The following is a 14,348-nucleotide window of genomic DNA, read 5'->3' on the forward strand; positions in this document are numbered from 1 at the left end:
CCCAAGCTGGTCCAGGAAGCAAAAGAAGGTTTCTGGTGATGTCTACACCGAGGCAGGAAGGGTGAACAGGAGGAAGCTAGGAAAAGGGAGCAGAGAGAGCCTTCCAGACAAAAGGAACAGCCTGTTCAGACCCTGCAGGCAGGAGAGGGTGTGTGCTGTTTGAGAAGCTAAAACAAGGACAATGTGCTTGGTGAGTAACAGAGAGTAACAGGGAAGGAGGTAGAGATGAAGCCAGGGAAGTGGACACAGGCCAGGAGGCCTTGGAGGCCCCTGGGAGGATTCTAGACTTGGAAGCTTTTCCTGGGTTTGGAAAACCTCTTCCAGGGAGAATAGCTCTGCCAGGCAGATTGCGTGGGCTGAAGTGTAGGCGGAAACCAGGACGCAGGGATGGAATTTTCGGGCTTTTCTGTACACTGGGAACAGTTTTAGGGCTGTCTGGAACAGAACTCAACAGCATGCCAAGCTCACCACACTTCTAAGGCTGCCCAGCGCCTGCTGGGCATAAGGGCAGTGGCTACTGGCCTGGCTCGGCCGCTCAATGACCTTGAGCAAGGCATTTCCCCCACTCTGAGCCTCGCTTTCCCCATCCGCACAATGGGCACCAATACCAGCTGCCTCACAGGCTTGTTTTAGGCTTCCATGAGATCACAGGTGTGGCAGGCTTCACCAAGGGCCCGGTACAGTGAGTCACCGATAAGGGTGAATTGCTATCGTCACTGCTATGAGTGTTATGAGCGATGTTCGCGGCCTGTCCCAATTCCTGAAAAGCTGTTCTGTCTGTCGGTTGCTGGACTGTCTCAGACCGAATACTGCCAAGCCCTGGGACTGATATGCTCTCCTTTTTGCATAAATGTGCAAATTGCACTGAGGAGAGCCCCTCCTTCCACGGAGGGTCCAGCGGGGTTGCTTGGGGGACACATTCCAGAAAGAATAACTGTGTAACATGAAACCCTGAATCTGGAAACACAACCTCTATGGGAAATCAGAGGATAAGGTCTGCTCTGTGGACCGCCCAACCTCATTCCACACAAAAGGGATATTGAGACCCAAAGGCCTCGTCATTCGGCCTCCTGCCTACGGTCTCACCCCTCATCACAGCCAGAGAGACCTTCCTAAAAGAAATCAAACTTGACCGTGGTACCATGCTGTTTTAACCCTCCCATGTCTCCCCACTGCCCTCGGTTCAAGTTTATACTCCTCATCATGACCAACAATGCCATGTGGTCAGACTCCTGCCCGCACCCGCTACCACGTCCTTATTCCCACCCAGTCACACAGGCTTCCAATGGACCAAGTTCTTTCCTACCTCAGGATCTTTGCACCCCAATGACCCTCTTGCCCTCTCTACCAGGCCACTGCCAATTCTTCCAGATTCAAAGGCCCACAGATCTTGTTGAACCTCCAAATCATAATGGAAAGTAGTAATATCATTCCCCACTTTCCATTTGAAGAAACTGAGGCCCTGAGAACCACCCTGTGGCTCCTGAAACTAAGCCCCAAACCATGCTAGCCAGACTCCAGAATCTTTGCTCACCCAAGAGGAAGCACCAGGTTATACCTCCATCATAACAGCAAAGTAAAGGTGGCTCAGATAAGAGGCCTGAGTCAAGGAGCAGAGTGAGACCAATGGGGGAGAACAAAGACACTGAAGTCACAATTAATGCATTCAAAACCCAACATGGCCACTTGTACACCTGTGGTTTCAGGCAAGACATTTGACCTCTCTGAAGCTCAGTTTTCTCATCTGTGAAGTGGGGCGCGTTGTGAGTATTCAGGAACAACACAAAGGAAGTGCCCGGCATGTAGTAGATTCCCAGCAGATGGCATGACACCGCCCTCCCTTGATGCATCTGGGGAGGCCGCACCAGTCCAGACCAGCTCATCCCAGACTAGACTTGCATCACCCGAGGTTAGGCTGCTGGGGCCTGGGAACCATCCCTGCCCTGTTTTCTGTTTTGGGTTTTGTGTTTCCCAGCGTTTCCTTTGGAAAAAGTCCAGCTTCCTCCCTGCTGGAAGGAGGCAGGAGGGGATTGTTCACGCCTGGGCCTGGATGCCCAGGGGAGCTGTGTGGGGAGGTGACAAGAGCCCGGGGTTTGGAGTCCGGCCAGTCCAGGTTTGAATCCAGAATCTGACACTTCAATGCTGTGTGACCCCGGGTAAGTGACTTCACCTCTCTGCAGTGCTGATTTCCTCACCTGTTAAGAGGTCTCAGGATTTCTACCTCAGAGAGTATTGGATGCAGATGGGGGGACTGGGACGGGAGAAGATTCTAAATGCACTTCCCCAGCATACATAAAACGATTCCTTTTGAGGAGAAATTGAAGATGGGAAAGGAGCTATATAGGCTTACATCGGAGGTTACAACACGAATGCCCCCTGGTAAACAGAAGAGGGCAAGTGTCCGGGGGAAGGGGGAGGGGGAAAGACACAATTCAGCCCCACATTGTCGTCACCCTGCTGGAATGGAATAATCACCCAAGATGATCAGACCTCTGGTTTTTCAGGAGAAAAAAACCTGTATTTTCATCTAAAATCTCAGGATTAGAGTATGGTAAGGGATACATTGCTGTACGATTCCATTTATGCAAAATTCAAAAAGTGGCAAAACTCACATACGGTGATGGAAACCCAGATAGTGGTTTCCTTGGGAAGAAGGGTGTGGCATTCCTGGGAGGGAGCAGAAGGAGAGACTCTGGAGAGCTGGAAATAATCTCTTGATCTGGGTGCTGGGGACACAAGTGTGTCCGCTTTCTATTCTCATGCTTTGTGCGCTTCTTTATATGTATATTGCACTTCAATAAAAACGCTAAAACAATTTTAGAACAAATAAATCAAGGCTGTGGTTTTGGGCGGAGAGACGGGGGGGGCCAAACTGGATGCACCTGCAGGCTGCGTCCCAGGCACCAGCTGAACAAGGGCACCTGAAAACCCTGAACTGGTTCCTCACCCTGACAGAGAACCCCTGCTTTCCCAGCCACCCAGGAGAACACCCATCCTGCCCCAGCCCAGCTGCCCTGTCTGGAGAGAGCAGGAAGCCACATCCCTGTTCATCCTGCCTTTCAGCCAGATTCTGCTGAGCTCAAATTCTAGAGAAATAGGCATACTCTGCCACTTAAATGATCAGGCAATGCCCCCCGCCAAACACCCTGATTTATTATTCATTTTATTTCACCAAGAATACCCAGAGGACAGTAATCAAAAGGCAGGCAGAGTTCTGTTTCCAAAAAAACCTTTCTAGAATCTGGACTTCACCGAGCCTTCCCCCCAGCCCTGAGCGGCTCCTAGTCCGGAGCAGCAGCGAACCCAACGGCTAGAAACCCAATAAGCAGCAGCCCCAGTGCCCACGAGCCCCTGCGTGAGAGGGCCGGTGGCTGGCCGTGGGACTGCCCCCCGCTCCGCCCCCTCTGCCTGGTCCGGATATCTTGGCTTTATTTTTATTTTCACTCTCATTCTTTTCTTTTCTGAGGGCCAACAGAAGACGCACACGCCTCCTATATAAAGCGGCACTAGCCAAAACAAATGCACATCAAATGCATTTATTTGCACAGACACTCATAAAAACTTTACTAGACACCAAATAATTACAGGAAGGGGCAAACCTCCAACTCCGCCAATCCCCAGCGTTTTGAAGTGGATTTGAGATAAAGATCAAATAGGATGGGCGCTGGCCTCGGCATCACACCCAGCCCCCTTCCCCAGCCGCGGACCCTCAGGGTGGAGACCAATGAACTTTCTTGCTTTTGTGAATTTGTGTCCAATTCATATAAAATGTTTCTCTGCAAGTTATTCTTAGTGTCCTAATGGGGCTTTTATGGCTCCAAATTCAGTCCTTGGCTTTTCCTTTGTTCTGGCTCAGGTCCTTGGTAGGGGAAGCCCCTGGTTCTAGATGGACTGCTGAAATAACTCAGCCCATCCATTTGGCAAGAAATGCAAAGATTCTTGAGGAAAGTGCCTTTTAAAAAATAAATATAAATGGCACCTCGAGAGTCCTACAGGTCAGTTTTGATGCACTAGGCTGAACCCCCTCATTCTGTTGCCTTCCAAAGGCACTTCAGGCCCAGGCCCCACAGCCAGGGCAATTGGAGAAGGCTGTCTGTCCTGGGCATCTGGGCACCGCCTGGGGAATCTCCTGTGCCCCGCCCACAGCTGCCTAGATGGGAGTTTCACCTGCCCCAAAGGAAGATAAATGGCTGACCTCAGCATGTCTGTTTCCCCCTCAGGTCCTGGTTGGGAGAGGAGACAGCTGTGATTTCCCCAAGTCCCATGGACTCCCTTTTATCCAATTATTCACCAAATACTTCTAGAGGCCTACGATGTGCCAGGCACCGTGGTAAGAACTTAACATTTCATCCTCTCAACACTCCTGTGGGACAGAGGCTATTACTATGCCCCCTTTACAGATGAGGAAGCTGAGGTGCAAACAAAAGGCAGGACTTTCCGGAGTCCCACAGCCAGATCCTGAACCAGACCTTCGTAACTCCGAGACCTGCTTCTGACCGCTCCGAAGCACTGCCCGCAGGTAGAAGACCTTAGCTGTGGACCACCTGGCCAGGGCACTGTCCTTCTCCAAGCCCTGAGGACAGACAGAAGCCTCTAGATCTGAGCCTGATCTCCTAACCCTCCGGGAGGAATCCCAGGACTAATGACCCAGACTTTGCACTGAAAAGTCGTGGGTCTGTGGCCAGAGGCCCCACCAGCTGGTTGAGGAGGGGCTGGGCTGCAGGAGGACAGAAAGACTTTGCTGGGGCTCGGACAGTCCTCTACGTTGCATGCAGGCATGTACCAGCACACAGTCTCAGAGCCACACACCCTGTGTCTCACCAGCAAACTCTGCCTAAAATCCTGTCCCCTGCCACCTCCCTCTCACTAGCCTAGAAAACCCCAGATGGGAGAGTGAGAACCCATTCTCAGCCCTGAGTCTGGGGGACCCCAGTTTGACCCTGCCCCCAGTCATTCCTCTTTTTGGCCTTCCACCTGGCTCAGGGGCTCCGTGAGCCCTCCGCGGGCACAGGAAGATCATAGACACTTTCCTCTGGGCTGTGGGAAGGTGACCGGGTTGCCCATTACACGCATTCTTCTCTCTGCTAGCCGAGAAGTGCCTGAGCCTTTGCCACACGTGTCCTAGGGTCAAACATGCTGCGGTGCTCGGAAGAGAGCTCAGAAGAGAGCGTGGTTAGCACTGGCTCCAAAGGCCAGGCCACTCCACCTCTGATGTTGCTGTCCTGCTCCACTTCCAGAGCTCCCGGATCTCCGGATCCCAGCTGCCGCCAGGGAATAGCGGCCCCCAACCCAGGCTGAGTCTTGGGGTGGCTCTGGTCCAGTGTGCTTCCCGGATATCTGAGGATCGCTGGGGCCAGTGGTGCCGGGGCAGCGTGGGACAGGTCTGAGCACTCTGGCCTCCCGGACAGCCCTGACTCTCCTGGCACGCTGGAATCCTGCATCCCGTGCAGCTCCCCCCTCCGCGCGCCTTCCTGCTCCGCGGCACTCCGCCGGCTTTGCCCTGTACTGAGTCCCAGCCCTTGCTTCTGGCTGGGTTTGTAAACTGGGAAGGGACCTCTCCCTCCACTCAGTTCTGGTCAGAAGCACAGTCCAAGGAGGACAGACAGAATTCCACCGTGGGGAGGGAGGGGGTGGCCAGAGGGCCGCGTTGGGGACGGCCAGTAGCACAGGCAGGCGCAGAAAGTGCAAGTCCCCTAAAGAGAGGAGCAAGGGGGTGTAAGGAAGGGCTCCGTGGAGATGAAGCATCCGCAGGGTTGGGGGAGTTGGGACTCCCACCTAGAGCTTCCTTCTTGGTTCTTGCTTCCTTCCAAGGGATTCCAAACAGCCGGCTGGGTCTTTCCTTAGGTGGAGAAAATCCGAAGCTGTTTCTACGGCTGAAGTCCAAGCCACAGAGAATCCCGGATCAGCCGGAGCGCCTGGGTGCGGGCGGCCTCGGGCGTTGTGAGTACTGAACCGCCTAGGGGGGTGTCAGTGGGTGCCAGAAGGAGTGGGCTCCATTGCTCTGAGCGAGGTGCTGCTCACTGCCTAAGGGCAGTACCGGCCTCAGGGCCTAGGCCACTCCCTTCCAGCTAGCCACTTCCACAGGGCAAGCAGTGGGAAGGGCAGGCCCCGAGATTGTGCTTGAGAGAGACCTGGGTGCTCTGCGCATCTGTGTGCCAGGGACCTGGGACCGCAGACTCAGCTGGGGGAAAGAAGGACGCTGGGAGCAGGGACAAAGGGCAAAGAAAAGGACTTACATGGTGATCCAGACTGTGGGGGTGTGGCGAGGGGATGAATAGTCACTGGGCAGGGAGGACATGGAGAGGGACCCCAGTTTGTGGACCGAGCAGCCCCACTGCCACAGCGGGAAGAGCAGCCCATGCCTGGGTCTGGCCTGCACCCTGGCAGCCGAGAGTGGCTCTAAGCACAATCCCTGGCCTTTCCGACGTCGGCCCCGGTGGTGTGGGCTGTGACTCAGGCGGGCGTGCCAGCGTGATGTGCCAAGATTCTGTGCGCCCCGGGACAGACCAGCCGGGGTGCCAGAGCTGGGCGACTGGCGCGTCCTCCTACACTGAGACGTGGCTTTTGGGTGGCCCCGGGAATGCCACCCCCCGCAGTCGGGGGCTCTGACTCTTCCTGAACCAGCCTCAGGGTCAGAGAAGCCTCTGAGGTGGGGCCACAAGGGCCCCCATTTGGCCTAAGGGGAGAACTGTGCAGAGGAAGAGGCCGTCACAGGGAAGGTGGGGAGACAGGGAGAGGAGGATGGAACACTGCTCCCAGAGTGTGGTTCCGGGGTGAGTGTGCCAGGCCTGAGACCGGAAAGTATTCCCAAGTGTGCTCTGAAGGAGAAGGCAAGGGTCTGGGCCCGGAACCAGGACCCTTTTCGCCTACAGGCATCGGGTGCAGGGACGTAACGCTGCCAGCAGAGGGCAGAATGCGCCCGGTCGGTCTGCTTGTCCTGCACCAGGCTCTGCGCGCCCGAGTTTTGCCTGCCAGGCTTCTCCGGCAGCTGCCGCGCCCCCCCCCCCCCCCGATGCCCGAGGAAGGCGGCCCAGGCCCAGGCCCAAACTCGGGAGCGCAGGGCCTTACGGGCTGCTCAAGAACAAGGGACCAAGGGAGCGCGGAAGATGCTACACATCCACTCATCCACCGTGCTGGATAGAGACACACAAAGACGCGGAGAAATACACGGAGACACGAAACCGCGCTCGCAAACACAGACGGACACAACCACCGCCCCCCCCCCGCAAAAAACCCCAAAACTCTGAGATACAAGCAAACACACAGAATCATCCAGAAACTCGTAGATACACTCAGACACACAAAGGTGACCGGAAGACACAAAAGAAAAGTATCCCACAGACACAATACAGAGGTTGAGAGACACACAAAGACGTCGGCACCCACATACAAGGACCCGGGGACACACACAAAGACCTACAAAAACACAGAAGATACAGAAGCATGTTAGGAACTGCAGATGCGCGCGCGCGCACACACACAGACACACACACGTGGGAATCACACCCAGATGCACAGATTCACACACTCCAAACCCACAAAGTCTCGGGCACACATAAATATTGCATTGCACAGAGACACGGTGCACAGGCATGCAACAGACTCCGAGGCGGGAGCATCGACACGCACAGACACACACAGATACCCACCGACACACACGCAGGTACTGGGGTGGGGCGGGAGCTATCTAATCCTCCACAAAGCCGGGCCCTTCCGCGGGGCCCCGCGGCATAGGGGGCCACTTCTGACCAAGCCTCTGGCAGGCTCCAAATCCGATCCGCCCTCTCGCCTCCAGCGGGGTCAGGGGACCCGCCTCCCATGCCCTCCGCCCCCGCCCCGCTCCGCACCGCTGCTCCGTTCCGGGAGGGGCCGGGGGCCGCCCCGCAGCGGCTCGAGGGGTCAGTCCGCGCCTGCCCCCCTTGCTCCTGGGCGCGCCGCGCCTCTGGTGGAGACCCAGGAGCCGAAGACACGGCCAGCCCAGGCGCGATGCACTGCAGCCAAACGCAGCGGCCCGCGCACCGAGCGCGGTGCCAGGCGGGGTGGGTGCCAGGCCCAGCGTGCGCGGGAGTCGGCTGCTCGGTCTTACCGGCCTTTTACTCCTCAGCGCCAAAGCCCACTTTGCCCAATATGACCAGGGCGCTGTCCCTGTCAGGTGCGGCCTACAGACCCCTAGCCCGGCCCCTCCGTCACCAAAAGTAGCCTATCCCAGCGGCCAATCCCGTTTCCATCGAGCAACCGAACACACATCGTCCTGGGCCTTCAGTTACCGACCTCCGGGCCACCACCCTCTACCCGTGCAACTAGAAATCCCGCGAGGCCAGGTTCTCATTCAATGCCCCCGCCTCTGCCCGGGACCCCTCTCTCAGACCTAATCGTCCTCTAAACTCTCCCTGCCTGAACCCGGGCCTGACCCTCCTCGCCTGCCCAGTGTTCCCCATCCTTGATTCCGGGACACTTTCAGGACCTTCGCTTACCCCTCCACCCAATCCCTGCCACGCCTGAATCTTTTCCGGACCCCTCACCCCCAACCCCCAATCCGGGACCCAGTCCCCCTCTCCCTGGGCCAGGACTCCCCATTTGGTCAGTCCTGGGCCAGCAGCCCTTCCCTCCTGTCGGTCTCCGTCCCTCAATCCTGCAGCCAGCCCCTCCGCGGACCAAAACGGCCCTGGGAAGGCGCCGCCGCCCAGGGGACGCCAACTCAGCCCGGAGCGACCTACCTCGGCCGACAGACGGGGTCCCCAGGCGGCCACTCCCGGCCGGCGCCTTCCCCTGGTGGAGCCGCTGCGCTCCCCGCCGTCCGCGCAGTCTGGCCTCGCATGGGGCCACTCCGCTTAGCGCTGAAGCTTTACAAAATATTAATAATAAAGAAAGCGAGAAAGAAAAAAAGAAAGCCTTCATTCCCCAACTCCCAAATCAATTTTTCAAAGGGGTGGGGCAGAAGGATTCGTTTCGAAGGTGACCCAAACTTCTGCAAAAGGCCAGCGGGCGCTCGGCCTGGCTGGGGCGCCGGGGGCCCGCGCTCCAGGCCAGGCGCGGAGCGGGGCGCAAGCTGGGGGCGCGGGGAGCCCTCCCGCGGGGGGTGGGGGGGCGGCGACGGCACTATTTGACGTGGAGCCGCCGGCTCATCCCGGCGCAGGGATACGAGGCGCACCAATGAGTTCAAATGTCAGGAAGTTTGAGGAGGGGTGAGGCGGCTCCCGGCCGTAGTATCCCTCCGCCGCCTGCCCCAGCTCTAAACCCAGCGGCTCCTCGGGCGCACCATGGCACTGGAGTAGTGCGGGGAGCGCGCCTGGAGCCCCGCGGCCCGCTGCGCCCCGCCCGGGACCCCGCTGCGCCGCCCGCGCCCCCCCAGCCCGCGGGGCCGCCCCTGCACCCCCGCCCCCTCCCCCGCCCGCCGCCTCCGCCGCCGCCGCCGCCGCCGCCGCCGTCTCCTCCCCGCGGCTCCGTCTGCCGCCGCCGCCGCAGCCCGGCTCCGGGGCTGACAAGCAGGTGACAGAGGAGCCGGCGCGCGTGGCTGCGAGTGCCCGGGAGAACGCGGCGCGGACTGCAGCCGCCCGGGCCCGCCCGCACGACGCCGGGGCCCGGGGCCAGCGCGTCGGCGCTCCACGCTCGCCGGGGGCGGCCGGTGGCCCCAGCCGCAGCCCCAACCCCGCGGGGGCCGCGCCTCCCCGGCTCCGGGGCCGCGGCGGCGGCGAGCGGGCAGGCGGGCGGGCCGGCGAGCACCCTGGCCGGCGGGGCCCGCGGCGCGCCCCGCGTCCCATGGATATAGCAACAGGTCCCGAGTCGCTGGAGAGGTGCTTCCCCCGCGGGCAGACGGACTGCGCCAAGATGCTGGACGGCATCAAGATGGAGGAGCACGCCCTGCGCCCCGGGCCCGCCACTCTGGGGGTGCTGCTGGGTGAGTGCGGGGTCAGAACGCCCGAGTGGTCATGGGCAGGGGACAGGGGCATCCTCCTGAGGTGGACACAGGCGTCTAGACCAACGGAATAAGGAAATGTTTTGCAGGACATGGGGGTGCGGGGGACACAGACTAGACTCCTGCAGTGATCGCTAGAGGGGCAACAGGCACCCCTAAACAGGCATGCTGGAGGGACAGAGATTTGCAGGAGCACCACCTAGGAGGAGGGAGGCCAGGACAGCTCCAGCTGCCACCCACCATCCTCACTGGGCCTTGGTGCTGGAGCTGCCACTCCCGAGGGGGCAGGAGGCGGTCGGCAAGGGTGATGGAAGACCCAAGTAGTCACCTTAGCAAGCTTGGGAGTGGTGCCAGGCTGCTTGATGGAAGGCGCCTCTAAAAGAAAAATGTCCCTTGGGCCACCTGGGTTTTGGGGAGGTTGGGGGCAGAAGACCATGAATGCCACCGTGGGGCGTGTCAGCCAGCAAGCGCCCCAACCTCACTTCGCCTGCCTCGGTCCCAGCCGGCTACCCCGCGCCTTGCCGGGTTCTCGTATGTAGTAACACCAAGCGCTGGATCTCCGGAGGAAGGGAGAGTTGCAGCGCCGAGCCAAGGCTCGAGACCCGCGGCCTCTCCGCGAGGGAGTCCGCGGGCTGGGACGAACCAGCGGAGGCTGCCCGGTCCCCGGTGCGGCGGCCGGGGGAGCGCAGGCGGCGGGCGGCGCTCCCGGGTTGCCTTCGCGCTTGGGGCCCTGGCTGTGGGCACCGCGCGGCCCGGACGCCAGGCTGGTCGGCGCTGACGGCCCGGCTCTTGCCCTGTGCGCTGCAGGCTCCGACTGCCCGCATCCCGCCGTCTGCGAGGGCTGCCAGCGGCCCATCTCCGACCGCTTCCTGATGCGAGTCAACGAATCGTCCTGGCACGAGGAGTGTTTGCAGTGCGCGGCGTGTCAGCAAGCCCTCACCACCAGCTGCTACTTCCGGGATCGGAAACTGTACTGCAAACAAGACTACCAACAGTAAGCGCCTCTCGTCCTCCTCATTCCCCGCCGCCGCCCGGCACTCGAGCCCGGCCGCCCCCACTGCCAGGCCAGGCCCGGCCCGTGTCAGCCCAACCGCTGGCTCTGCGCGCCGCTGGGCCCGTCAGCTCCGAGGGCTGCGCAGGCTGCGCGTCTCCCGGCAGGGACGAACGGTCCCAGCCTGGCCGCCACTGGTGGGGTGGCCGGGAGCTTGCGGCGGTCCCTAGTTGCCATCTTTTGTCCGGAAACCTGTACTGGTTGGGGTACAGGACAAGGCCCTTGGCCAACTAGGGGATACCATCCCTCCGTCCAGGGACAGGGCCTGACCCCACCAAGGCCTAAATTGGGGACCAAGAATTGATTTCCAAACGAAAACAGTGCTTTAGGGAGCCAGGCCTTGGCGGTATGCTTCCCAAAAGTAGGGTTTTATGGGGGGTTCGGATTCCTGGAGCAAGCAAGTGGAGTTGGGAAGGGGGGGGTGCTGAACTCCCCGAGCAGCTGGGGATGCCTCCTTCCTACCTTGCTGCCTGTTGTACTTTTAGTCCCTGATAGAAAAGGGTGTCCATTCTCTTCAAACCGTTCCATGCGGGAATTTTTCACTTAAAATTCCTGCTGGCTGAAGAAGCTGTCTGGGAAGAGGACCTCAAGAGGTGGCAAACCACAATCTGGGGCTCCTGGAAGGTCGGGGATGGGGGGGGCAGATGGTGAAGGACTGCCCAAGTCAGCCTTCCCCAGCAGGCCTTCTTTCTTGCAGAGTGTTTGTGTTGGAGAAGGGGGGTGGTCTGCTCTGCCCTGGCATAGCCTAAGCCTCGGGGTTGAGTCCAGAGACTATGGGTTGAGCCCTACCTACTGACTTTTGTTTTTAGCTGAGACTATGGATTTGGCTTGCAAGGTGCTGGGACAGTTAAGAGTAAAAGCAGGTTTTTTCTTTTGACCCTCTGGTTTTTGTGCCTGGCAGTGTGATTAGGAGGGAGGCAGAGAGGAGCAACAGACGAAAAGGGGGTGTGGGGATCCCCAGGGAGGCATTGTGGAGACCAGTGTGGGTGCCTTCGAGAACTTTCTAGTGAGGTCTGGAAGACCCTTTTAGATGGGCGTGCAGGATGGGTAGGCTCTCAGATGGTTCGGGGCTCAGAAGGGGCTGTGTGTGCCCAAGCTTCCAGGAAAAGGTTAGGCTAACCAATGCCTGTGATGATTGCAGCCTCCCTAGCTGCCCAAGGACTGTTCCTAATTCCAGGCCCCGATGGGAAGTGGAGAGGCTGGGGTGCCCCTTCTCCATCTCTCTAGCTGCTTGGCTGAGACCTAGAAATAGCGGGCTGCAAGCCAGACCCCTGAAGAAGGTATTAGGTTCTTACTCTGAAAGGTTCTGGCTGAGTCCCACGGCAGTGCCTAACCTGGCTGTGCTCCCCTGGTCTGGAGGTCCAAGAGGACCTGCTCTTTGCACCTTGCTCTTCTTGTCCACTGGGGGCTCTGCCGACAGGAATTGGGGTACATTTCAGAGAGGCGACTTTTTTTGCTGATCCCAGAATCCAGCCGAGACCTCTCTCTCTCTCTCTCTCTGTCTGGAGCACCCCAAATCAGGCACATTGCCGTTGGTCGGGTTTGTGCTGTGCCTGGACTGATAGGATTCCAGTTCCGGGAGAAAGTGTGGCCGCCAGTCAGCTCTACCACAGGCAGGCATAGACCAGCACAAATAAAATGGGGAAAGTAGTTTGAGGTGGATATGGTTGGGGGCTTTGGTCTGGGCGAGGGGCAGGGCTCACCAGCCTCCAGCCTACCCATGTCCTGCTGGCCTGCACCTCTTCCTACCTGACCCTTAGCTCAGCTCTAGCAGTGCTTCTTCCAGCTCCGCCACCGGCCTGGATGACTCAACATGTGGGGGCAGGAGGCCGAGGAAACTGGAAATGGCCCTCCAAGGCATTTGTGCAGATTTGGGGGATTTTTTTTTTTTTAAACATACTGGAAGGACCCTTTCCAGCCGCTTATACATATCTGCCAGGTCTCTTCCGCTCCCCCTCAATCCTTTATGGAACTTGTGTTTAAAACAAGGAGATGATGCCCCCTGGTTTTTCGGAGCACAGAACTCTAAAGTCACAAGATTTGAGCAGGATGTTCCCTTAGAGCAGAGCGGTCCACCTCCTAATTTTACAAAACAATTAAACAGTTGCAATGGCTTTGTTGAAAGTATATTTGTTTAAAAAAGAAACAAGGCGCCGGAGAGCTGGATGCTTCAATGCAGTCGGGATGTGTTTGCGGGGGAATTTTGGTGCTGGGCGAATCTCAGGTCTGGAGTTCCGAGCCTGGGTCCAGCTAGGCGGCAGCCTCCAGGCGGGCATTATTCACGCCCCTCACGGTGCCCTCCTCCTCCCTCGCCCCCTCTTTCTTCCAATAAGGCCAATTAGGTATCTGCACTAGGCCGGCCAGTTGGGGGCTGAGGAGGGGTTGTTATCAAGACAATCCCGTGGACAAATACCCCGGGCGGGTCTCGCCTCAGCGTTTCTCAGGGAGAGCCAGTGCAGCGAGGCAGGCAGGGGCTCACTGGGGAAGCGATGTTCTTTGCACAATAAAAGTGTGTTTCACGATTTATTTTTTTCCTTTGAGGATCGCAGATGCGTATTTATTGCATCTGTGCGTAAATGCTTTTAAGACGAGAATCCAGGCAAGGGGGCGCAGAAACGTGCCTTCTCGATTTTGTGCAGCCTGTGTGTCAGTGGTATAGGGAAGTTAACACACCATCCCCCGCCCCCCAGTAACTTTTGAAAAATATGTCCTCGCCCGGTGAGGAGCTGCGGGGTTCGGTCCTTAGAAAGAGGTTGCTATTTTTATTAAGCGTCTCTTCTTCCTTTCGATTTGTTTTCAAGATCCGGGACACCCAGAAGCGCAACGTTATTTTACGCACCACGGGGGTGATTAATTGACGTTCGGGCACATTTAATACTATTTGCTAAAATGCACCCGCACGTCCTGGACGGATGCAACAGAGCGCGCGGGCCACGGCATTTGGGCAATTTCACGCGTAACTCGAAAAGTTTACTTTTTCTCCGTACGTGTTTTCTGGAGGGCTCTTTCTTTAAAAAGGCGGGGGGGGGGGCGTCGGATCGTTTTGCGCCCGAGGCTCTGGCCCCTCGGCAGCCGGAGCTCCTTCTCCGACAGAAAACCAGGTTAGAAGCCGGGAGGAAACGGGGCCTCCAAACGCAAAATCACGGACACCTCGCTCTCCTTCCTCCTCCTGGGAACACATGAAAAAAAAAATTTTTTTTTAATGACAACATAATGCCCCCCCGCGCCCCATTTTTTTTCTTGGTGGCTTTGGCCAAGTAGAATTATGTAAGTCCCCTTTCTTGCCGTCTGTCGCTCGTCTGGAAAGCGTTTCTATCCTGAGGAGGTGGCGAATTCCTGGAGGAGGCTCCGGAAGGGGGGAGGGTCGGTGGGAGAGTCCAA

The 14,348-nt window shown here is 58.3% G+C and overlaps 1 protein-coding gene across 3 annotated transcripts in view; it reads left to right on the plus strand.

Moving 5' to 3' along the window:
* Window positions 1-9,759: 9,759 nt before the first annotated feature.
* The window catches only part of LMX1B (LIM homeobox transcription factor 1 beta), an 80,076-nt gene continuing 75,487 nt past the window's right edge, over window positions 9,760-14,348 (plus strand). For all 3 annotated transcript variants that reach the window (XM_047099979.1, XM_047099986.1, XM_047099995.1), the window contains exons 1-2: window positions 9,760-9,898; window positions 10,724-10,910. In XM_047099979.1, the coding sequence (XP_046955935.1) occupies window positions 9,760-9,898; window positions 10,724-10,910 (326 nt within the window). The remainder of the gene's footprint in view (window positions 9,899-10,723; window positions 10,911-14,348) is intronic.

This window comes from Lynx rufus, unplaced genomic scaffold (assembly GCF_022079265.1).
Source record: "Lynx rufus isolate CCGP_SWC_20201006 ecotype Redwood Valley unplaced genomic scaffold, mLynRuf1.p SCAF_10, whole genome shotgun sequence".
NCBI classification, from domain to species: domain Eukaryota; kingdom Metazoa; phylum Chordata; class Mammalia; order Carnivora; family Felidae; genus Lynx; species Lynx rufus.